Raw genomic sequence first — 25,634 nt, forward strand, 5'->3', positions numbered from 1 at the left:
CAGTTTTCGGGGCGCCTGGGTGGCGCAGTCGGTTAAGCGTCCGACTTCAGCCAGGTCACGATCTCGCGGTCCGTGAGTTCGAGCCCCGCGTCAGGCTCTGGGCTGATGGCTCAGAGCCTGGAGCCTGTTTCCGATTCTGTGTCTCCCTCTCTCTCTGCCCCTCCCCCGTTCATGCTCTGTCTCTCTCTGTCCCAAAAATAAATAAAAAACGTTGAAAAAAAAAAAAAAGAAACTACAGTTTTCTAAATTCTTTTTTAAAAGAGTATGGTCCAGGGGTGCCTGGGTGGCTCAGTCAGTTAGGGGTCCGACTTTGGCTCAGGTCATGATCTCATGTTTCATGAGTCCGAGGCCCGCGTCGGGCTCTATGCTGACAGCTCAGAGCCTGGAGCCTGCTTTAGATTCTGTGTCTTCCTCTCTCTCTTTTCCTCACCCACTCACACTCTGTCTCTCTCTCTCTCTCCCTCTCTCTCTCTGTCAAAAATAAATAAAAAAATAAATAAGAGTGTGGCCCACATGGTAGGTGGACCTCGAGCACGGGTCTTTGTGAATTCAGGAGTGAGAAGACGGCCTCGGCTGGACGTGTGAGGTCTGATATTACCCTGTGTTCTCTGGTTTGGGGAAGGGTCACCAGTAATAAAGGATAATTAGCCATTCGATAAGACATGCAGAATATGAAGTTCACTCTGTTTTTCACTCATACCTAGTTACAGTCAGTTATGCTTAGTTTTATTTAAAAAGCAACTTTGACATATGACTTCACTCATCTGTGGAATTTAAGATACAAAACAGATGAACATAAGGGAAGGGAAGCAAAAATAATATAAAAACAGGGAGGGGACAAAACATAAGAGACTCTTAAATACAAAGGACAAACTAAGTGTTCCTGGAGGGGTTGTGGGTGGGGAATGGGCAAGGGGCATTAAGCAGGATACTTGGGATGAGCACTGAGTGTTATATGTATCGGATGAACCACTGGGTTCTACTCCTAAAATCATTATTGCATTATATGCTAACTAACTTGGATGTAAATTTTTTAAAAAATGAATTAAAAAAAAAGAAAATGACTTTGAGGGGCACCTAGGTGGCTCCGTCGGTTAAGCGTCCAACTTCAGCTCAGGTCATGATCTCAGAGTTCATGGGTTCAAGCCTGACATTAGGGTCTGTGCTGACAGTTCAGTGCCTGGAGCCTGCTTCAGATTCTGTGTGTCCCTTTATCTATGCCCCTCCCCAACTCGCGCTCTGTCTCTCTCAAAAATAAATAAACATTGGGGTGCCTGGGTGGCTCAGTCGGTTAAACTAAATGTCTGACTTCAGCTCAGGTCATGATCTAGCGGTCTGTGAGTTCGAGCCCCATGTCGGGCTCTGTGCTGACAGCTCAGAGCCTGAAGCCTGCTTCAAATTCTATGTCTCCCTCTCTCTCTGACCCTCCCTTGCTCACACTCGCTCTCTCTCTCTCTCTCAAAAATAAATAAATATTTTTAAAATTTTTAAATAAACATCAAAAAATATCTTTAAAAAATGATTTTGAGGGGCGCCTGGGTGGCTCAGTCGGTTGAGCGTCCGACTTCGGCTCAGGTCACGATCTCGCGGTCTGTGAGTTCGAGCCCCGCGTCAGGCTCTAGGCTGATGGCTGATGGCTCAGAGCCTGGAGCCCACAAGATGGTGACCTGAGCCGAAGTCGGATGCTCAACGACTGAGCCACCCAGGCGCCCCCCAAAAAAATTTTTTTAATGATTTTGATGTAGCATGATCTCTAATAGTGTGAAATGCCTATACCAAGCACTTATCTGTAATTATTCACAATTGCATTATTTGTGATGGTTTATAAAACAAAGATGGTTTATCAGTAAACAGTCAATAAAACTTAATACTGGACATTTAAGACAGTGTAGAAACCCATTTCAGCTCAGTGTGTGAAGCCAGCAACCTAATCCTACGCAGAATGACAAACCCAGACCACTTGTAATGTGTAAAAGAAAAAAATCAATGGGAAGAAACATGGATCCAGGGAGATGATCAAAGTCACCAATCTATCCAGAAAAGAAGGCTTTTATTTCAGTTTTGGATGAACACCGGAAATGAAAATAAATCCAAAACAAGTTTTTTAAAGTTCTTAAATCAGATTTTTGTTCTATTTACTTTATACCCATTATATAGCATGATTTCTTAGCTTTAAAGAAAGGTGAAACTAAGATAATAAACTGAAGAGTGAAGTCTTAATAAGAATACTTTGAAAGTATGTATTCAATCACTTCAGATAAACAATGGACTATTTTTATTTATGTATGTTAAAGAAGCTCTAGAAATTTGTGGTTAGTCATTACTGATGTATTTCTTGAAAGATATGTTATTAAAATTTTTATCAAGATGATGCATGGGCACATTTTGTCTTGGGTTGGATTCTGTAGCAGCAGAGCCTCTGAGGGGTCTGTTGAGGGGAGCACTCTCAGAAGACACCTGTCATTGAGTGAAAGGAACAGAAGAGACCAAGGAAGTAAAGCAGAAACAAGCAAACAGTTTCAGGGACAGTCTAGCCTCAGCCTGACCTCACCAGCTCTGCAGGGTGAATTGTATAAACATGGCCTAGGGGGCAGCTCTCACCAGTTAGCAAAGAGCAGGCCCCCAGACTAGGGCACGGGAGTGTCCTGTTGGCAGCCGACACCCACAACAACTGGGGGTGGGTCTGTCAACCTGGTACATGTATATCTGTCTTCCTCAGTGCCTTCTTCCGGTAAAGACATCCTTAGGCTGTTGACGTGGCATATGTTGTCTGTGCACGGCAGGTGTTCAGTTCATAGTTGATGGCTGAATAAACAAACGGATAGATGCTGCAGAGAAGATACTGAGGAACTAGATAGTAACAACATGATAATAATAACAACTAGCATTTGTAAAACATTTGCCATGTGCAGACACTAAGTGTGGATTATTTTTGTCTGGTAGGAATTTTTATTACCCCTGTTTTGACACCTGCAGAAACTGAGATGGATGTGTTCTCCAGGGCCACATAGCTGGTGTAATAGCAGAGCCCACACTCCTATCCTCATTATACTAAACACTCAGAAATGAGGAAAGTGAAATAAATCAAGTAAATACTGAAAACCCCTGATCCTGGGTCATCTGTAGCTTCATAGACTGTTTTTCTTTTCCTTTTAAAAAGTGGAATCAACAGCTCATCTCTCTCCTTCAAAAAGGCCAGAAATGTCGACTCCAAGATAGTCCTTGAATAAAAAATCAGAAATTCTAGAATCCTTAGATCATTCAGAGTAGTGGAAATACCCACAAGATCCCCAGTATTTTTGTCTGTGCTCCATGATAGATTAGCCATTAAATGTGCACATATACAATTATGCATTTTAAATTGGTTGTTTATATGCAGACCTGGCTGCAGCTCAAAATATGATGAATATTGGAAGGCATGAAATTAAAATGGATGTTAATTATTTTTCAGCATTCCTCCAAGGCACAAGTTTTCAAACTCAAAATCTCATGGGTCTTTTGGCGAAAAGCCTTTAATACATTTGGGGCCTTTCTAGTGAGTTGCTTCGTTTTTCAGTGTGATTCCTGGTTTGCTCTGTGCCATCATGTATGAGATAAGGGACTTAGAGTTGAAGGCACATCCCTCTGTAATTTACTTGATATATTAAAGAAAAACTTACAGTGACACATTTTATTTATTTTTTTAATAAAATCTGGGTACTGGCATGCATATGCTTGTGGATTTTTTTTAATGTTTACCCACTTATTTTGAGAGAGAAAGGGAGAGAGAGAGTGGGAGGAGGGGCAGAGAGAGAGGAGAGAGAGAATCCCAAGCAGACTCCATGCTGTCAGTGCAGAGCCTTACACAGGGCTTGAACTCCCTAACTGTGAAAATCGTGACCTGAGCCACAATCAAGAGTCAGATGCTTAATCGACTGAACCACCCAGGTGGCCCACAATAACACATTTTAAATAAATACTAATATTATCCCAAAATGAGGTAAGTATCTGGCTACTTACACATCTTTAAAAATTATGCACCTGAATTGTAAAAAGAGAACCTATATTGTTTTCTCTTCCATGCACACTCACAGGTTTATGCTTAACCCTCCCTCCTTTGGCTGTCTCCCAGCTGTGTTAATTGTGACTGAGCATATGCAGAACCAGAATCTGCACATTCATAATAGTGGCTCTGCCTCTCCTGACAAGACTGCTAAGTAGGTCATGATTTTATGCCAAAAGGAAATGGCCTTTTGGTGGCCAAAGGACTGTTTTTATACTCCGTGGAAACCTGTTACGGTGATCTAGCATCAGCATCATCACTGTTGTTTCTCATGCCAGATTCATCACTTTGCCCACAATCCCCCATCTTGCCTTTCCAGTCAGGAAATAGTGATGGAATTCCTTTTAAATATTTTTAAATGCAGGAAGGCATTTTACAATACTACAGTTATTACCAGCTTTCAGGGTAAACACAGAAATCTAGTTCTTAGGGCATGATTTTTGTAATAACTTATACTTCTTTTTGAGGCAGAGTCATTGAGATCATTCATTTATTAATCCATTTAGTCACTTGCAGAGCACCTCCTATAGGTTAGTGACTGTGCTTGGTCTGAAAGAGATTGCAGAGAAGTAAAAGGGAGGCAAGATCGGGGTGATTTGTTGCTACTGTGCCTTTTATTTCCTCTATCAATTTATGATGGTTTTTATAAAATAATTTAAACCAGGGTTGTTGTTTTTTTTAATTTTTTTTTCAACGTTTTTTATTTATTTTTGGGACAGAGAGAGACAGAGCATGAACGGGGGAGGGGCAGAGAGAGGGAGACACAGAATCGGAAACAGGCTCCAGGCTCCAAGCCATCAGCCCAGAGCCTGACGCGGGGCTGGAACTCACGGACCGCGAGATCGTGACCTGGCTGAAGTCAGACGCTCAACCGACTGCGCCACCCAGGCGCCCCCAGGGGTTTTGAAGCAATTATAAGTAAGACCTATGAAGTTGTCAGAAAGATGTGTAAATCATTTTGGACTTAAAAGAATTTATTTCATTTTAAATGCTTCCAGAAAATGTGATTCTGCACAGACGACCATTTACCACTCTCTAACATAGTAATAGGGGACACTTTTTGAGATCTTTGTGCCAAGCTCTACGGTAATAATGGATTCTCTTACTTAACTTTTGGCGATCTACAACCACACGACAAAGGCACTATGGTTATCACTTTTTTATGGATGAGGAAAGAGGCTTAGAAAATCAGTAACTCCTCCAAAGTCACACAATGAATAACGATAGTGCTAGGATGTGAATCCAGATGGTCTAGCTCAAAAGTCTTGCTCTACACCTTATCACTTCCTTTGTTATCTGTGGTCAAAGCAAAACAATGAATTATTATTGACATTAATGAGAAACTTAATTCTCTAACCAGAGAAAAAAATAGTGTAGATCTGGCTGTGTGTTGTCTGATTTGTAAATTATTGTCAGATGAAGAGTATATTTATTAGATCTGATGGGGCAGCCATAAACCCAGATAAGGACATTTATGGGTCCTAAATATTTGGGGCTCAAACGCCCTCTCTCCTATGACACTTTCTTTAATCCTCAATTTCACCCACCCCACACATCCTTCTTAATCCCCCTTCCCTCTCTGAGACTAATTAATTCTCCTTTTTCCTTTGATCTCCCACTGTACATTTCTATATGAGTCTGTGACAGCCCTTACTCTGTATGAATGTTAGGGTTCAAGTGAATGCCCCCTCACTGGGCTGTGACTCTTTAAGGGTGAGAGTCCTGTTTTACTGAGCACTGAGCCTCCAGTGCATGTCATGTAATAGGTGCACAAGTGTTTTTAAATGAACGAATTAATAAAAGTTTCCACACATTCAGTAGTGTGACTTATATTCCATGGAGAGGGCATTCACAGGAGATGAAAACAATCCTCTCTCTTTTACTATATGATACAAGGAGTTAAACCCCTTTGCATTCTGTACCTACAGCAAACATTAGGTACTCAATAAATATGTGTTGAGTAAATGAAAACAAACCAGGAGAACTTTTCAATGAGCTTGCAAGGGGCCCTGTGGAATGTGATAAGTTTTCCAGATGTCCTGCAAAGCCGCTTTGTCATTTTGTAAAAGCTGACTTACTGCGTTTGTTTTTGTGTAATCAAAGCTGCCTCATTCTATGAGCCTGGAGGTTGTATTTGAAATTGGCATTCATTTTGTTTTTCTTAGGCTCAGCTTTTTGCCTGAGGCTCCTAAAAGTTTCTCATTGGCTCTGGTCTCCATTGACAGTCCCATGTGTACCAAGTGGAATGTTGTCTATAAAATTTTGGAGGAGCCTGTTACTTTGCAAATGCTATGCACCCTTTATATTTTACGTAAGGTTACCAATCCCAATCCCCTTTAGGAGGAAATTCACCATGTCTATGATGGTAAAGATAAAAATAAAAAGAGAAGCAGACTCAGCTTGAGATAGCACGGAAGCTAATTGGCTTTTCAGATGCTGTACTCCCTTTGTCTCTGAGTGAAGTCAGCCTTTGTAGAACAGAATCTCTCATTGCTGGTGTCTTTGGGAAGCTAAGGATTTCCTCTAGGGTCTCAAGCATACCTGAAAGTAAAAACATAGAGGAATAATTAACCGAAAATAACCTCCAACAGACAAAAACAAAAACAAAACAAAAAACAGTGATGGAGAAGGTGGAGCCAGGATGGGATGAGATAGAGCCATTTTCTACAGCTGTACTCCTGACTCGCTCATCTTTCTCCTCTCAAGTCTCTGCATCAACCACTGCCTGAAAGATCTATCAATACCAAACTTACTCAACAGAATCAACCCAGCACTACACAGAAATTAAGTTTGCTAAGTCCACAGTTGGTTAAGTGTTACATGGCCAAAAAAATTCTTTTTGTAGATGGTCCACTTCAAAATTCAATGAATAAAATCTAGATACTGCTTATGGATGACACATGATCTCTTTTTCTGCAGGTTGCTTCTAGTCAGAGGTTAATCATTCTAGCAGAGGAATAAGAAAAGTAACTGTCCTAGTTGAGTCAGCTAAATGCACATAAGGTCTTAGCATCAGAAGCGTTTATAGGGATGTTTTGTCCATTGGCATATTAGTTTCCCTTCTCTGTCCATGGACCTAAATATATATCCCATTATTACAGATCTGATCTACATTCTCATAATTTTATTTTTCTCTATTTCCTCATTTATTTTTTTCCTAAAACTTGGAGCAAAACTGTGGAGTTATCCAAGGGGCCCAATGACTATTAAGTTGTTAAACAATCCTCCATTCTGTTTCCATTCTTTAATTATTTCTTACTATCAAGCCTGTCACAGCCATCTTGCTAATAAGTTAATTATTCTAAAACAAAGGCCAGTTTGGTTTTTTGGGAACTTGGCACACACAATGTTATCACAAAATACGAGACTTAGGGTTAGTGAGTAAAGGGAGAAATGAGGATGGTTGTTTAAATGGCTCTGAATTTGGAAATGAGCTTAAAGCTAAAATTAGAGAGGAAAAAGAAATGAGTGTGGGATAACTAAGAACATAGGATTTGTTCTTTCCAGAGCTAAAATAACTTAGTTCTTAAGAGCACAAGCATTGTAATAAGACCTGAGACCGTACCTAAGCCCTGCTGTTCATCAGTTGTATGACCTTAAGTAAGTACTTACCTTTCTGAGCCAACTATTTCCTTGGGAGAATGATCCCCGAGGTTGTTCTAGGGGTTAAGTGAGATGTTTGCAAAGTGCTTTGCCTGTTGCCTAGTGTAGAGCAAGTACTCAATAAGTGGTAAGTACCATTAGGCACAGTAGTTGAGCTCAGCTGTCATGTTCTTGGGTACACAGACCAGCACACACATATTACATACACATGGCCAGGGGTTTCTGATAGGGGAAGCAGCTACCAGATCAAAAATCCCAGAAGGGCACCCAAATGACTTCAGGAAACAAGAAGGTACATCACTCAGTCCCTTCTCAGAAGGCACATCCCAAGATCTTAAGGCACATGTCACGCCTTTCATCTGTTTGCATTGCTGTTTCTCTGATTGGAATGCCCTTCCCTTCCCTTCCTCTCCCTTCCTCTATTCAATTTTCTTAGTCTCACTTGTTCAGAACTTGACTCATGGGTCAGCTTTCTCAACCCCACACTGCCCACTTGCCCAGCTCCATTTCCAGAGCACCCAATGTGCACCCTCATTACACCCCTTCCCATAAGTAACTGTCATTAATGATTTACGTATCATATACTCAATGTAGACCTTGAATTCCATGAGGGCAGTGACTCTGGCATATTTGACTGAATGTAATTGTTTCCCCCAAATCATACTTATTTCATGTTCATGTCTCCAACAAGGAGAAACATTAGCATGATTCTTCTAACAGCTATTTTATGATCCACAATGATCATTGACTATTCCCATAAAATATGTTTCTGTAAATGTTAAGTGCAGTCCCAAAGAAGTTTGTAAAGAGAAAGACAGAACTACAAAAAGAATTAGATTGAAAATTTTAACTTCTTTCCTACTTGTAGGTGGTATGTTTCATCGTAATGTCCTATGCTCATATTGTAAGATTCATTTCCCTCTGTTTTTCATTTTCTAAGCTGACTTCTTTGATTCCATTTGACCTCCTCCTGAGTCTCCACACAGTTATAAACTGATCATATTTGGCTATGGTAGTTAAAGTCAACACTGCTGGAAAGAAAATTTTAAAAATATAAGAATGATGTCTTCTGCCCATTTCTTAACTGTGTTATTGGTTTTTTGGATGTTGAGTTTGATAAGTTTGATAAGTTCTTTATAGATTTTGGATACTAACCCTTTATCATTTGCAAATATCTTCCATTCTTTATGCTGCCTTTTAGTTTTATTGATTGTTTCCTTCACTGTGCAGAAGCTTTTTATCTTGATGAAATCCCAGTAGTTCTTGTTGCTTTTGTTTCCCTTGCCTTCTGTGACGTGTCTAGTCTGAGGTCGAAGAGGTTGCTGCCTGTGTTTTCCTGTAGGATTTTGATTGTTTCCTGTCTCACATTTAGGCCTTTAATCCATTTTGAATTTATTTTTGTGTATTAAAAAAAAGTGGTCCAGTTTCATTCTTCTGCATGTCACCATCCAGTTTTCCCAGAACCATTTGTTGAAGAGACTGTCTTTTTTTCCATTGGATATTCTTTACTGCTTTGTCGAAGGTGAGTTGACCACACAGTTGTGGGTCCATTTTTGGGTTTTCTATTCTGTTCCACCAGTGTGTCTGTTTTCGTGCCAGTACCATATTATCTTGATGTCTACAGCTTTGTAATATAGTTTGAAATCCGAAATTGTGATGTCTCCAGTTTTGTTTTTTTCAGGATTGCTTTGGCTATTCAGGGTCTTCTGTGGTTCCATACAAATGTTAGGATTGTTTGTTCTAGCTCTGTGAAAAAGGCTGGTGGTATTTTGATAGGGATTGCATTAAGTGCGTAGATTGCTTTGAGTCGTATAGACATTTTAACAGTGTTCTTCCAATCCATGAGGATGGAATGCTTTTCCATTCCTTGTGTCTTCTTCAATATCTTTCATAAGTGTTATATAGTTTTCAGAATACAAATCTTTTATCTCTTTAGGTAGGTTTATTCCTAGATATCTTACTGGTTTTTGGTGTAATTGCAAATGGGATCAATTCCTTGATTTCTTTTTCTGCTGCTTCATTATTGGTGCATAGAAATGCAACAGATTTCTACACACTGATTTTATAACCTGTGACTTTGCTGAATTCATGTATTAGTTCTAGCAATTTTTTGGAGGGGTCTTTCGGGTTTTCTACATAGAGTATTATGTCGTCTGCAAATAGTGAATAGATACTTTTCCAGAGAAGACATCCATGTGGCAAGCAGACACATGAAAAGATTCTCAACATCACTCATCATAAGAGAAATACAAATCAAAACCATGATGAGACACCACTTCACACCTGTCAGAATGTACAATTAACAACACAAGAAGCAACAGGTGTTGGCGAGGATGCAGAGAAAGGGGAACACTCTTTCACTGTTGGTGGGAATGCAAACTGGTGCAACCATACTAGAGAACAGCATTTGATGTTCCTCAAAAAACTAAAAATAGAACTACCCTATATGATCCAGCAATTTGTAAATAATAGATACTTACCCAAAGTATACAAAAATGCAGATTCAAAGGGGTACATGCACTCCAATGCTTATAGCAACATTATCAACAATAGCCAAATGATGGAGAGAACCCAAATGTCCATCAAATTATGAATCAATAAAGAAGCTGTGATATATGTATTATGTATATTATATTGTATATCATACATATATATATATATATATACACACACTCTATGTATACACACACACACACACACACACACACACAAATGAAATATTACTTGGCCATCAAAAAGAATGCAGTCTTGCCATTTGCAACATTAATGGAGCCAGAATGTACTATGCTGAGTGAAATGAGTCAAAGAAAGACAAATACCATATGATTTCACTCATATGTGGAAATTAAGAAACAAAACAGATGAACATATAGGAAGGGTGGGGGAAAAGAAAGGGAAACAAAATGCAAGAGGCTCTAAATAATAGAGAACAAACTATGGGTTGACAGAAGGAGGTGGGTTGGAGATGGGCTATATGGGTGATGGTATTAAGGAGGGCACTTGTGATGAGCACTGGGTGTTGTATGTAAATGATGAATCACTGAATTCTACTCCTGAAACCAGTATTGTACTGTATGTGCAAATACTTAAATTTTGAAAATACAGTAAAACATTGGTTTGCAAGCATAATTTGTTCTGGAAATATGCTTATAATCCAAAACACTTGTATATCAAAGCAAATTCCCCCATAAAAAATAATGGAAATTCAGATGATTCATTCCACAACCCAAAGTATACATATAAAAAGGTTACAGTACTGTAATATAAAAGAATATACAAAATATAAAGAAAAATAAACAAATTAACCTGCACTTACTTTGAAAACCTTTGTGGTTGGTCTAAGAGAGACAAGAGAGAGGAGGATTATTGTGTAGGGTGACTTTCACTATCACTCATGGATGTTGACTACAGTACAGTATTAATTAAATCTTATAATATTCTGTATTTAATGTAATTGGCAACAAGGCAGCAGAGGAAAGGGTCTATATCTGCAGGCAATCTGATCTAGAATGAAGCATAGCATTTCTAAGCTTACTCTTGTATGGAAAAGCAAAGGACTGTCCGTACATGCTTTGAGGTGACAAAAATACACTAGTGCCAGTTGTGGGCACCTTCAAATGTTCTGAAAAATCACTGATTGATTTTTACACCATGGTCTGAGAGGGAGTATCCCACAGAGAGAGAGAGATTGAAAAAGAGAGAAGAACCACTGGCTCAGTTGTGATGATGTGACACTTGGCATCACATACTATTCATATTGCAAGACATGGTTCATTTATCAAGTTAAAGTTTATTAGAAATGTTTGCTCGTCTTGTGGAACACTCGCAGAACAAGTTAACTCACAATCCAGGGTTTTACTGTAATAAAAGCAGAAGAAGGAAACATCTCAACTACAGAGAAAGGAAAGAAAAGAAAGAAAAATAAATAAATAAAAGGAAATAGAAAGAGCCTGATCTTCCCAGGGCCTAAATTAGCCTCTAGTCACACATCTGGTGCTTAGGCAGCACAGCGGTTTTTTCAGGCTTCCAGGGTGCCACTTAGGGCTCTGCAGCAGGAGACACTTGAGCACTGGAGAGAATGGAGCCTGTAATTAGAAAAGGTACCAAATGTCACATGAGGCTGAAATTTGACTTCTGAGACTTAACTAGCTTCTTTAGTTTGGAAGCTTTCTTGGCAGAGGTTTAAATCTTTATCCCACCACCTTGTAGTTGTATAAAACCTCAAATTGCTGGAATGCTGGGAGAGAGAGAAAGAAGGGGAAAATAGGAAGGGAAAAGAGTATTTTAATTAATCGAGTTTTCTGGTTAATTCAGTTTGGCAAGTATTTGTTGTCTATATGTGGGGCTCAGAGCCTTGTGAGGTGCAATGGAGAAAAAATAGGAACTGCACAATGTGATTCTCGTCTATAATGGGTATATCTTGTTCTCCATTTTCTTCTTTTAATCTTTTTTATTGAGTTCTTTCAAAGTATTTTAGTCTTTATTGGTGCCTTAATAATTACAGAAAAGCTAACATGATCTATTCTTTCCTCCATGCATCTTCAGTGCCCAGCACATATCTGGCACAAAGCAGGTACTCAATAAATCTTTATTGAATTGAATTACATCATGTATGCAGTATAAGAGATTGGATAGAATCCATATTAATTCTAAGACATATTCTAAAATTTGGCTTATTTGACAAAATCCATTATATCAATCTATTTTCTGGGCTACAGAACTGTCTCTTAGTTAATGTATCATTTAGTAGTATCATTTTTTAAATTTATTTTTAAAATTTTTGTAATGTTTCTTTATTTTTGAGAGAGAGACAGAGTGTGAGCAGGGGAGGGGCAGAGAGAGAGGGAGACACAGAATCCGAAATAGGCTCCAGGCTCTGAGCTGTCAGCACAGAGCCCATCATGGACCTCAAACTCACAAACCATGAAATCATGACCTGAGCTGAAGTTAGATGCTTAAATGACTGAGCCACCAAGGTGCACCTTAATAAAATATTAAATCCCTTTCACATGTACTAAATAGGGGTTTATGTCAGCTACCTCCATTCATTGAGTATATCTTTTATGTGCTTTCTGCAGCAAGTTCATTTTATTTTACTTTTTTTCTAGCTTGAGCTATAACACCTATAACATTGTGCAAGTTTCCAGTATACAGTGTGATGGTTTGATACGCGTATATATTGTGAAATGATTCCCACAATAAGGTTAGCTAACACATCCGTCACTTCACATAATTACAGTGTGTGTTTGTGTGTGTGTAGTGAGAAAGTTTAAGATCTACTCTCTTAGTAACTTTCAAATATATAATATTGTTAACTGTGTCATTGTGCTGAATATTAGGTCCCCATAATGTATTCATCTTCTGACTGGAAGTTTGTACCCTTCGACCCACATCTCCCCATTTCCCTTGTGCCTCAGCTCCTGGCAACCATCATTCTACCCTCTGTTTCTCTGAGTTTGGCTTTTTTTTTAGATGCCACATGTAGCAACTTAACTTTTTTTTTCAGCAGTTTCAAAAGCATTGCATCATAGTGCCCACAGAGATTAATGAGCAGGATCTTGGCCATTTGCTATCCATTCATGATCTGAACATTGGTCAGTCTGCTCTGAGTTCTACCTGAGCCTACAAAATTTAATAATTAGCTACTATAGCCACAAACCTTTCACTTCAAAAATTGTTCCAGACCCAGTTCCCACCACCAACTTAGATTTTTTATTCTTGGGCCTCCTCTCTCATCATCAACCTCCTTTATGACTGAAGACCTAGCTTTTCCCCTCTCATGGGTGGCATGGCCTTGTCCACCATCCCCTATGAGATGGCCAAAGCAAGGCTTCTGGAAAGCTGCCTGTCAGTCAGAGGCAGAGCTGCAGCCCGGGCTGGGGTGTAGGGATGAGGGACTGAGCCAGGCCAGGCCCTGGGTACCAGTCCGTGGAGCTGTGGAGCAGAAGTAGAGCAGCCTCTCCAGACAGCAGCAGGCCAGACATGGACCCATAGCAGAACTCCTCTCTCCAACCCCAAAGAGGCTCTCAGAAAGAGGGTAGGCATACTCTTTCTTTGGTTGCTGAGAAAGGATTGAGTTGGGATGAAAAGGGACACGGATGATAGATGATATAAGTCCTCTCCTCATACTGAGAGGCAGGGTAGTTTGCAGAAAGACATTTTTGAACGCTACTATGGAGGGGTGCCTGCGTGGCTCTGGCAGTTAAGCGTCCGACTTTGGCTCAGGTCATGATCTCACGGTTCCTGAGTTCAAGCCCACGTCAGGGTTTATGCTGACAGCTCAGAGCCTGGAGCCTGCTCTGGATTCTGTGTCTCCTTCTCTCTCTGCCCCTCCCCACTTGTGCTCTGTCTCTCTCTGTCTCTCAAAAATAAATACATGTAAAAAGAAATTTATAAAAAAAAAAAAAGAAAGCTGCTATGGAGGGTATAACTGAAGTCAACAGTAGACAAAGAGGACTATGAAGCAGTAGCCAGTTTCCCTCTGAAATTGGTAACTTGAAGCTAACCCAGGAGAGCTCTGTGAGGAGCTAGGCAGTCTTCTGTCTCTTATAGTCAACTTTGCCTGTCCTTACTCCTTCCAGGGCTCCTGGCCAGCCTGCAGAGAGGGAGGCCCTTCTGCCAACAGCTCAGCCACCTAGTAGCATACACCCATCGCTCAGAGAAGTAAGACTACCAACTGTGGCCTGAAAATAGGGACTAGGGAATAAGACCAAGAATGTTTGAGTGTATTGCATCTAGACCTAGCATGGCTTGGCTTCTACAGATTCTTAGAGGCCTGCCCCAAGAGTCCTTCTGAAAGCCTTGATTTGTTTTACAAGTGCCCAGCTAAGATGAAGTCTGTCCGTGGAGCTAAGAGCTGATCCTCACAGCCTTGGCAGGTGATGGCGCTCACAGTTTGATAGACCAGATGTGGATTCAGATCCTGGCTCTACCACCTGCATGACCTTGGACAAGTTATTTACTCTTTCCAAGACCCAGGTTTTGAATCTGGTGATAACGATACCCTTTTTATAATAATATTGTAGGGACTTAATGATACAATCATATAAAGAAAGCCCTAACGGTGAATGGCACATAGTAGATGCTAAAAAAATGGTAACTGTACTTGGTACTTTGTTGATTGGCTGTTGATGCGGATGCAGGTTCTGAAAAATGACCTCTGAGCTAATGTAATAACAATAATCAAAATTCGCTGTCTCCTTTTCTAAGTCTCTAGAACAAGATAAGTCAGTCATTATTACATTAAGGTTTTGAGTTCAGGAAAAAACTTTTTCTTGAAACACTTCATAAATATTGCAGTAATTTTTTCTGGAGCCACTTTATTGTGTTGACTTACTCCCGACCAAATTTTCCAGATGCTGTCTATAATCTGAATATCCAGTGAAATACAGATTCCATACAAAAAGCTGAGAAGAGCCTTACTCAGATATCCACGGCTTTCCAGTGTTCTGTACTCATCTCTTTGCATACCAATCATGTCTGTTTTTAGGTATATCTTCTCACGTTTTCCCCTTATTTCATTCTGTTAAGAAATAGGTTCTACACACCCTGGTTCAAGAATCCCGCTCATCAAAACGGGATTGATTCAGCTTACTCAGAATATTATCCCTACCCACCCCCCACCAAATCCATGTTGGTGCTTTCCTTTCAGATTTTGTAATTAATTATGAAGCTTCAGAAACACAATTCTGAAGATGATTACCAACTGCCATTACTCCATCACAGATAACTACACATTTCACTCCAGTTACCACAGATCTTTACATTATTACTATTTTAATGCAATATCCAATTTTTGTTGGAGAAAAACAAAAATCACTGTGAAGAGGATGCCAACCAATCGGTCATTTAGGGGGAAGTCTCCAAACATATAAAAGAGAAAATTTGAAGTCCAATTATCTGCATGTTGGGGGATCTCCAGCAGCAGACGATGAAAGCCATTGGTGGAGAGCATGCTTAATTGAAATCCTTTGCATGAAACAAGGGAGAAGTAAATAATTCAGGCAATCAGTTTGATGCTCGGAGAATGATACTTAAGGGATGTATAAAACTAAGACAATACTAATAACAGAACCAGTTTGTTTCCTCCTCAAATTTAAGCAGAGAAAAAGTGAGAGGCAGACCTAGGCTTAAGGAAAGGTGGAATCTGGAAAGAGAAATTGAACTAGTATTCTCCCTTTGAGTCCATTTAGAGATATTTTGTAAACCTAACATTCCTACCTAGCAGAGCGAAGAATGCAGAAAGCCCTGTCTCCATGGAGAAGATTTGGACAGCCTGTTGCAGCCTGCAAATCAGCGCCAAGAGAAAACAAAACCATAAACTCATTTTTGCCCTTAAAAATGCAAACCGTCACTGCCCCTTTCTCCTCACATGGCAGTGCTTCTACTCCCCCTCCTGTAATTTCTTTCCTTTATGCAGGTATGTTTTGTATGATTTTGAAAGCTGTTCCCACATTTATTATTCAAGTTAAAGCATGTGTTTGTGAGTCAACTGGGGAATTTGGTAAGCATCTTATTTGGAAACTTCCAGTTGACCTCCCCAGCCCTCTTAAATTAAATGACCTTAAACAGATTATGCAAGCCCATGTCCTCTGCGAGTCCATTCCCTCAGAATAAGAGAGTTTTGTTAAGATTGCTAGACAAACGACAGTCACCAAGAAAGATAAAGTTGCCCATCCAATCACAGAATTTCAGAGCTGGGAGCAACGTCAGACAGCATCTGCTCTAGTGGCACACGATTCCATCTGCCCCATGAAGCTCGGTTCTCACCTGTGAGATGTAGATAAACTTTCATTCCATCACCCTCCACCTAGGCTACCCCTGCAGCATTGTCACTTCTGCTCTGCTTTGCATTTTAAAGTAAACATCCTAGGTTCTTGCAGCTCAAAACCTTTTTCCTTAAAAAGAAAAAAGAAAGAAAGCAAAATCATCACTACCTGAGTTTCAAAACACTATTTAGAAACTCAAAACCTGATAAGATTAGGGTTTCTCAGCTTTGGCACTATTGACATTCAGACTGGATAATCTTTGTCATGAAGGGGCTGTCCTATGCATTATAGGATATTTTGCAGCATCCCTGGACAGTCGTGTCCCCCTGCCAGTTGTGACCACCAAAAACATCTCCCAACATTTGTTGGGAGTAGGGGAGAGATGGGTGGACAAAATCTCTCCTGGTTGAAATCCATTAATGTATATAGTTTGTACAAAAACAAATAAATGTGCAATAAGTAAAATGATGATTTCAAAGCCAGTTTGCCTCTAACCATACATACAACCTCTCTAAACACTGAGCATTACCACTTTGCAAGAGCCTTAGCCAATTAAGTGTCAATTGTTCTGATAGTACCCCATCACAATGCTCTCCAAGGTCTATATGCCACAATATCTGCTAAAAGAATGGAGGGAAGAGTCCCATGCTAGCCCTGGAGTTGTACGAGTGGGATGTCCCAGAAAATAAAGCAGCCTAAGTTCAATTCTGTGGTCCTGATGCAGAAGTAAATGAGCTTCAGCAGCATCTGCAAAATCCAGAGTTGAGTTGGTTATGTGGGTGTCCTCGTCCTTCTTCATGGTTCCATGTTCATCATCCAAACATTTAGCAGTGGTTAGTTGGAGTCTACCCAGCACGTAGTAGTTACTCAGCAAATATTTGTTGAAGGTTTTTATGGATAGTGTTTTACCTTTTGCAGTCTGCCTCTGGGTTGAGACAATCAGGTACATTAGCCTGTGCTAGAACTAAACATAGCTTTGTTCGAATCAGTCAGAGAATGGATATCTCCTGGAAAGTCTCAAAGTCTCTTGTAGTCATTATTCCACAATCCCCAAGTTAAAAAAAAAGTGTGTATGTGTGTCCAAAATATAGAAGTGATCAAATGACTGTAAGATATACTCCCTCAGACCTAGGAAGTCAGAGAGAGAGACAAAAACGAACTGCAGGCTGTGTGCTGATGTGTTAAATATATACCATCTCCTTAGTCCTCACAGCAATCCTGTTGTGTAGGTGCTAAGAACAGGGGGGAAATAAGTTGCTCAAAGTCAGACGGCTGCTACAGGGGAAAGCAGAACTTCAAATCCAGCTCTAGCAGAGTTTTAAGCTGTCTGAGCCCAATTTTAAGCCTCCCAGACTCACTTGTGCACCAGGCCTTGGTTGCTTATTGAATGGAGAGCCCTGGCCAGCACTGCCCTGTATCTCCAACACTGCTGACAACCAGCCGTCCTCTTCAGGGTGGAAGGCAGGGCTTCATCAAACCCACCACAGTGGGAGTCTCTACAGAGACAGCACTCAGACCCAACCAGACCAGACCTACAGAGGCTCTGGCTTTTTTCAGCACTTCTAGATTCAGATGCTCTGCCGCTCCGCTCCCTGTGGTGTGGGGATACGTCTTCTCAGTGGCTGCCCCAGGGGCTAAACAGCACACCCAAGAATTAGAGGGTACTTAACTCCTCAGAGGTAAAACTTGGACCAGTGAAATACAGGAAATTGAAAGGACAAGTCCCCCCCCCCCCCCCCCCGTCAGACTTGTTCTGAAATGTAGATGGTCCATTTAGTCTTTCTAGAGACCAATCTAGCAGCTCTGTTTTCTTGTGAAGCTGGGGCCAGTCCAGGAATGTACTACCTTACATTTGTTTTCCTTTCCTGTTTGCCTTGTTTTTCTTTTTTCCTCACACTTACTGTCCTGAGGTTACACACACACACAGCACAAAACCTCTGGTAAAGTGTTAACCTATGTTTTGCTTTAGGCTCTGTTTTCTAGGAATCCCATGCTAAAACACAAATTTATGCTCTTTTATTTATAAAATCACAACACTGCCATCCATTTCTCAAAAGCCTAAGAAAAAATAAAATCCTTCTTTAGTACATGTTCCTCCTTACTGATGATAGCTAACAAATATTTTGAAAATAGAAGACCATAATATATATGGGTATGAGGAGCAGTGCATCAAGATGGCACTAAATGTGCCTTCATGGTCTCCTCATATCTGCCCTAGCCACCAGCTGCTTTTCTTATCTTGCTTTTAGATAAAATGGCTGTGGTAACACTCATTCGAGCAGGGGTGCATTTGTCTTACCACAATGGTATCTGTAGGGTGGAAAGTGTCAGTCATCCGAAGTGTAAATCCTAGCTCAGCTTATTGGCTGTTTGACTTGAGAAAGTCATAATATCTCTGAGTAGATATTTCCTCACCTGTAAAATAGAAAGAAAACTATCTGCCTCACCTTTCCCATGGGCTGATGTGACATACAGAAAGCACTTTGAAGCACCATTCAGAGGTGCTTTAACTGTAAGAAGAAGTAAGAAAAATAACTTTCTAATTCAGGCTTTTAAAATTTCCCTTGCTAAAAATGATGAAACACTTCAGTAGGAGAATATAAAGGAATAAATCACTTAGTTTCTTCTTAAACATTTCAAGATACTAATTAAGATTAAAAAGCTAAAGAGCTGAGACCTCTGGCCCAGATAAAATAAAAGAGACTGGATTTTCCCTCCCACTTGAAACAAATGAACAAAGAAAAGTTTAAAAATCTTAAAAAACAATTCTCAAGATACCTTACAACAAGCCATAAGGTGATTCTTTGCGAGAAAGGAAACAAATACGGAAAGCCCTAGGATTGCTCTTACTGTTGGAAGTTTCCGGGCTACTGAGCAGGAAGAAGGAAGCCTTGTGGAGAATGGTGGACCAAATGGGTTGAACAGAGTTGAGAGTCTAAGAGACCAAGGTCAGAGGACAGAGTACCAGACATATGAGCTACACCGAAAGAGAACTCTAGAGATCTGCCAAGGGTTCCCCTCCAGTATTCAGCAGAGTACTGTGCAGTGTATGCATTTGAGGAAACTACCTGAAGCTGAGAGACAAAACCACCCAAAAGGATTAGCTGGTGCTACAGCAGGCTTGGAATAGTGCCTTTTTCTATCAGCCATTCTGGAAAACCTCTTAATTCACAAGGCAATGGGTAGAGTACTTTGAAGAGTCTTGCCTCCACTGTGGGGAATAATTGTACACTAAACACTGCTCTGGTCCAACCCAACAAGTCTTTCTTTTTTTCAAGTTTTTATTTAAATCCCAGCCAGTTAAAATATAGTGCAACACTAGTTTCAGGTATAGAATTTAGTGATTCATCACTTACATTCATCACCAGATGTTCATCACAAGTGCCCTCCTTAATACCCATCACCTATTTAACCCATCCCCCACCCACCTCCCCTCTGGTAACCATCAGTTTATTCTCTATAGTTAAGAGCCTGTTTCTTGGTTTGCCTCTCTTTTTCCCCCCCTGTGTTCATTTGTTTTGTTTCTTAAATTCCATGTATGAGTGAAATAGTAAGTATTTGTCTTTCTCTGACCGACTTACTTCACTTAGTTTAAGATTCTCTAGCTCTATCTGCATCATTGCAAATGGCAAAATTTCATTCTTTTTGATGGCTGAGTTATATATATATATTATATATTATATATATTATATATTATATATTATATATATTATATATTATATATATTATATATATTATATATTATATATATTATATATTATATATATTATATATTATATATTATATATATTATATTATATATATAATATATATAATTTCTTTATTCATCAGTCAGTGGACATTTGGGCCCTTTCCACAATTTGGCTATTGTTGATAATGCTGCTATAAACATCAGGATGCATTTGTCCCTTTGAATCAGTATATTTGTATCCTTTGGATAAATATCTAATAGTGCAATTGCTGGGTCACAGGGTAGTTCTATTTTTAACTTTTTGAGGAACTTCCAAACTGTGTTTTAGAGTGGCTGCACCAGTTTGTATTCCCACCAACAGTGTAAGAGGGTTCCCCTTTCTCCACATCCTTGCCAACACCTGCTGTTTTCTGTGTTGTTAATTGTAGCCATTCTGACAGGTGTCAGGTGGTATCTCATCATGGTTTTGATTTGTATTTCCCTGATGATGAGTGATGTTGAGCATCTTTTCATGTGTCGGTTGGCTATCTGGATGTCTTCTTTGGAAAAATGTCTATTCATGTCTTCTGCCCATTTCATCACTGGATTATTTGCTTTTTGGGTGTTGAGTTTGGTAAGTTTTTTTTATAGATTTTGGATACTAACCCTTTATCAGGTATGTCATTTGCAAATATTGTCTCCCATTCAGTAGGTTGCCTCTTAGTTTTATTGATTGTTTCCTTTGCTATGCAGAAGCTTTTTATTTTGATGAAGTCCTAAAGTTTATTTTTGCTTTTGTTTCCCTTGTCTCAGAAGGCATACTTTGTAAGGAATTGCTACGGCCAGTGTCAAGGAGGTTACTCCCTGTTTTCTGCTCTCAGATTTTGATAGTTTACTGTCTCACATTTATGTCTTTCATCCATTTTGAATTTATTTTTGTGTATGGTATAAGAAAGTAATCTGGTTTCATTCTTTTGCATGTGCTGTCCAGTTTTCCCAACACCATTTGTTGAAAAGACTTTTTTCCATTAGATATTCTTTCCTGTTTTGTTGAAGATTTATTGCCCATATAGCTATCAAGCCATTTCTGGGTTTTCTGTTCTGTCCCATTGATCCGTGTGTCTCTTTTTGTGCCAGTGTCATACTGTCTTCATCGCTGCATCAGTGTTGTAATATAACTTATAGTCTGGAACTGTGATGCCTCTAGCTTTGCTTTTCTTTTTCAAGACTGCTTTGGCTATTTAGGGTCTTTTGTGGTTCCATGTGAAGTTTAGGATTATTCTAACTCTGAAAAATGCTGGTGGCATTTTGATAGGGATTACATTAAATGTTCAGATTGCTTTGGGCAATCTGGACATTTTAATAATATTTGTTCTTTTAATCCATGAGTGTGGAATGTTTTTCCCTTTCTTTGTGTCATCTTCAGTTTCTTTCATCAGTGTTCTTATAGTTTTCAGAGTGCAGGTCTTTTACCTCTTTGATTAGGTTTATTCCTAGGTATCTTATGCTTTTTGGTGCAGTTGTAAGTGGGATTTATTCCTTGGTTTGTTTCTATTTCTGCTGCTTGATTATTGGTGTATAGAAATGCGACAGATTTCTATACATTCATTTTGTATCCTGCAACTTTACTGAATTTGTGTATCAGTTCTAGCAAATATTTGGCTAGCCCAATAAATCTTAAAACCAAGATCTGAAAGAATCAAGTTGTTTCCAAGTAACTAAACTGCATTCCAGAACAAAGCTCAAGAATATTTATAGGAATACAAAAATATCTAGCACCCAACACAGTCAAAATGATGATGCCTGGCATCCAATAAAAATTACCAAGCATGCAAAAAAACAAGAAAAATGCCTCATAATGGTGGGAAAAAATCAATCAGAACTAACTCAGAACTGACACCAGATGTTAGAACCAGCAAAGGACATTAAAAGTTATAATTATATTTTGGTACCTGGGTGGCTCAGTCCAAGTGTCTGATTCTCGGTCTCGGCTCAGGTCATCATCTCAGGGTTCATTAGTTCGAGCCCTACATGGGGCTCTGCGCTGACAGGGTAGAGGCTGCTTGGGATTCTCTGTGTCCCTCTCTCTCTGCCCCTCCCCCACTCACAATCTCTTGCTCTCTCTAAAATAAATAAGTAAACATGTTTTTTAAACGGTTATAATTGTATTTTAGATGTTCAAACCTTCAATAGAGACCTTCAAACGTCAATAGAGACGTAGATTTTTTTAAAGACTCAAATTAAGCATCTAGAGATGAAAGCTACAATGTATGAGCTGAAAGATACCCAGGATGAGATGAACAGTGTATCCATACAGTAGAATACTGCTCAGCAATGAAAAGGAATGAACTATTGATACAACATTGATGAATCTCAAAATAACTGGGCTGAGTGAAAGAATCCAGATGAAAAGGATTGCATTCTGTATAAACCCTTTTATATAAAATTCTAGAGAATGCCAAAATATCTATAGTTAGACATATAATCAACGATTACCAGGTAGGGGGGCAGGAGGAAAGGATTCATTCCCAAGAGGCACAAGGAAACTTTTGGAAGACATAGTTATATTCACTATTTTGATTTTTATGATGGTTTCACAGGTATGCAGACACAGATGTCAAAACTTACCGAATTATATATTGATTATATATTGATTATAACTCAGTACTAAAGTGTATTTTTAAAAACCATTGCACAACTGGGACATAGAGAACTTATAAATATAACTGCATTTTTTCAATATTTACATTTTTTTGTAAATTTTAAAGAATGGTAAAATGTTTAAATCTGTCATTTTTATTACATCTAAGTCTACGGTGTCTACAGACTACATCTTTTGTGTAGTAGCTGTAGTATCTAGCATAGTAACTAAAGTTTCGTTTGGGGGCACTTTCCTTTTTCTTTTTTTTAACAGTACATTAGAAAATCCCCCCCTCCGCTCTTGTTTAGAACTCCGTATTTTCATGAGTTAAAAAATTTTTTTAATCTTTATTTTTGAGAGAGAGAGAGAGAGAGACAGAGAGCAGGGGAGGGGCAGAGGGAGAGGGAGACACAGAATCTGAAGCAGGCTCCAGGCTCTGAGCTGTCAGCACAGAGCCCGATGCTGGGCTCGAACTCACGAACCATGACCTGAGCCAAAGTTGGACGCTTAATCAACTGAGCCACCCAGGCACCCCTCATGGGTTTCTTAAATGAAAAACAAAAACCCTAAGAACCAGAAGCCACAAGGTAAATTTCAATTATCATTTTTTCCCAAAGCTTACTTTATAAGTTACGAAAATTCTACACATTTTTCTTAATCATAAATGACTGTAGGGACACCTGGGTGGCTCAGTCTGTTAAGGGGCCGACTTCAACTCAGGTGGTGATCTTGCGGTTTGTGGGTTCGGGCCCTTCATCGGCTCTGTGCTGTCAGCTAGGAGCCTGGAGCCTGCTTTGGATTCTGTGTCTCCCTCTCTCTCTCTGCCCCTCTCCTGCTCATGCTCTGTCTGTCTCTGTCTCTCAAAAGTGAATAAACGTTAAAAAATTTTTTAATAAATAAATAAATGCACGCTGACTCCCTCCTTCTTTGTTTGATATGTGTGGTCTAGACTGAAAAATCCTCCATGAGTCTGTTTAAGACTCAAGGGCTTTAGTTCCTGTTGACCTGCTTCATTAGAGATACAGTTATATGATGCTTGCTCATTATATTTGGGAATGAACTAATTTATGCATTCTCTTGTTCCCAACTTGTCTGTCCTGTTTCCCCCAGTTTGATGCTGACCGAAACGAAGATGAGGTGTTCTATGACATCAGTGTGGCAGTGGACAGCAAGTTATTTCCAAACAAAGAAGCTGCAGCAGGTAAGTCACCATGTCCTTTGGGCAACAGTATGGCCTGATCACCTGCCAACTGTCTGGAGCTTTGTAGTAATGTTGGAGCTCAACAATCTGCTGCAAGGTTTTAAGGATGACACCGTTCTCAGAGCTTTACACTCTCTGGTTTGAAAATAAAGGCTAAAACAAAATAGAAAAGAAGGACTATCCATTTGGCCCTTATAGTGAATGCTTGCCTTCCAGTCATTGCACATGTAAATTAGCAAGCAGTCCCAATGTAACACACGACCTGTGTTACTATAATTGAAAAAGTCGAATCTAGCCCACTCTTTGTGCAACAATTAAAAGTTACAACTCCTCCAGGACTCCTTAACTCTGACATGTCTCTGCTGTGCCCCCCGGGAAAAGCCTCCCCTTCTGTCAGATAGCTGCTCCTCTCCCAACCCACAGCTCCTATTTTGGCTCTGTGCCTTCTCTTCCTAAGCATTCACCCCTAGAAGTTCGACCTTGGACAATAGTGCAGGGCAATCACACACCCTTATGTAAGCAGTACTCAAGGTTCTGTTTTGACCCTTATCTCATTTTCTTTGACTGTCTGATTCTGGTCAACTCACTGTCCCTCATGGTCTCCACTATCAGTACTATGCAGATGACTCTCAAATCTTTGTCTCAGTCCTGAACTTTCTTCTCAGGCCATAAGAACAAAAAAACTTCTGGGCTGTAAAGAAAAAGACTAAACATGGAAAATGTTTACCCATATTTGATTTGAAGCCCCCTAAGAGTAGCTTCAAAGAAAGTCAAGGCAGTGATCTTTCTGGGCAGACCCACAGAGCACAGATAACAATGTAAACTCACCTGCCTGGTTTTCCAGTGATACTTATAGTAAGATGGTCTATTGTTGGAAAGACTGAATATTGAGCAGCATATAAGATCATATAAACCAGAGTGCTACTGCTCTGAAAAATGCTATGGCAGCCATGCTTTGTAAGTCAATATTGTATTTAGAACATTTATTTAGACCTCTAACAACAGATATCTAACTGCTAGGTATCCCATTTGTTAAGACAGTGGAGTGGAGGAGCTGATTGAAGGTGCCCCTTATTTTTATTTTAAAAATTTTAATTCCAGTAGAGTTAACCTACAGGGTTATATTGGTTTCAGTGTGCACATAGTGATTCAACAATTCCATACATTACTCAGTGCTCATCATGATAAGTGTACTCTTAGTCCCCTTCACCTATTTGACCCATCCCCCCACCCACCTCCCCTCTAGTAACCATCAGTTTGTTCTCTATAGTTAAGAGTCTGTTTCTTGGTTCACCTCTTGTTTTTCTTTCTTCATCTCTTTTGTTTCTTAAATTCCTCATATGAATGAAATCACATGTTTGTCTTTTTCTGGCTGACTTATTTTGCTTAGCTAATACTCTAGATCCATCCATGTTGTTGCAAATGGCAAGATTTCATTCTTTTTGTGGCTGAGTAATATTCCGTTGTGTATATATACCACATCTTTGTCCATTCATCTGTCGATGGACACTGAGGCTGCTTCCATAGTTTGACTATGGGGAAAAATGCTGTAAAAACGTAGGGGTGCATATAATCTTTTCTAGTTAATATTCTTTGGGTAAATACCCAGTAGCGGAATTACTGGATCATAGGGTAATTCTGTTTTTAGTTTTTTGAGGAACCGCCACATTGTTTTGCACAGTGGCTGCACCAATTTGCATTCCCACCAA

The 25,634-nt window shown here is 39.6% G+C and overlaps 1 protein-coding gene across 2 annotated transcripts in view; it reads left to right on the forward strand.

Annotated features, from left to right (window-relative positions):
- Positions 1-25,634, forward strand: part of AK5 (adenylate kinase 5) — a 259,867-nt gene that overhangs the window by 107,595 nt on the left and 126,638 nt on the right. For both annotated transcript variants that reach the window (XR_006221606.1, XM_007079231.3), the window contains one exon: positions 23,835-23,925. Coding sequence is in view for 1 of the 2 variants with exons in the window: in XM_007079231.3 (XP_007079293.2) it covers positions 23,835-23,925 (91 nt within the window). In the remaining variant the exon portion in view is untranslated. The remainder of the gene's footprint in view (positions 1-23,834; positions 23,926-25,634) is intronic.

The sequence above is a fragment of the Panthera tigris genome, chromosome C1 (assembly GCF_018350195.1).
Source record: "Panthera tigris isolate Pti1 chromosome C1, P.tigris_Pti1_mat1.1, whole genome shotgun sequence".
Classification (NCBI taxonomy): Eukaryota; Metazoa; Chordata; class Mammalia; order Carnivora; family Felidae; genus Panthera; species Panthera tigris.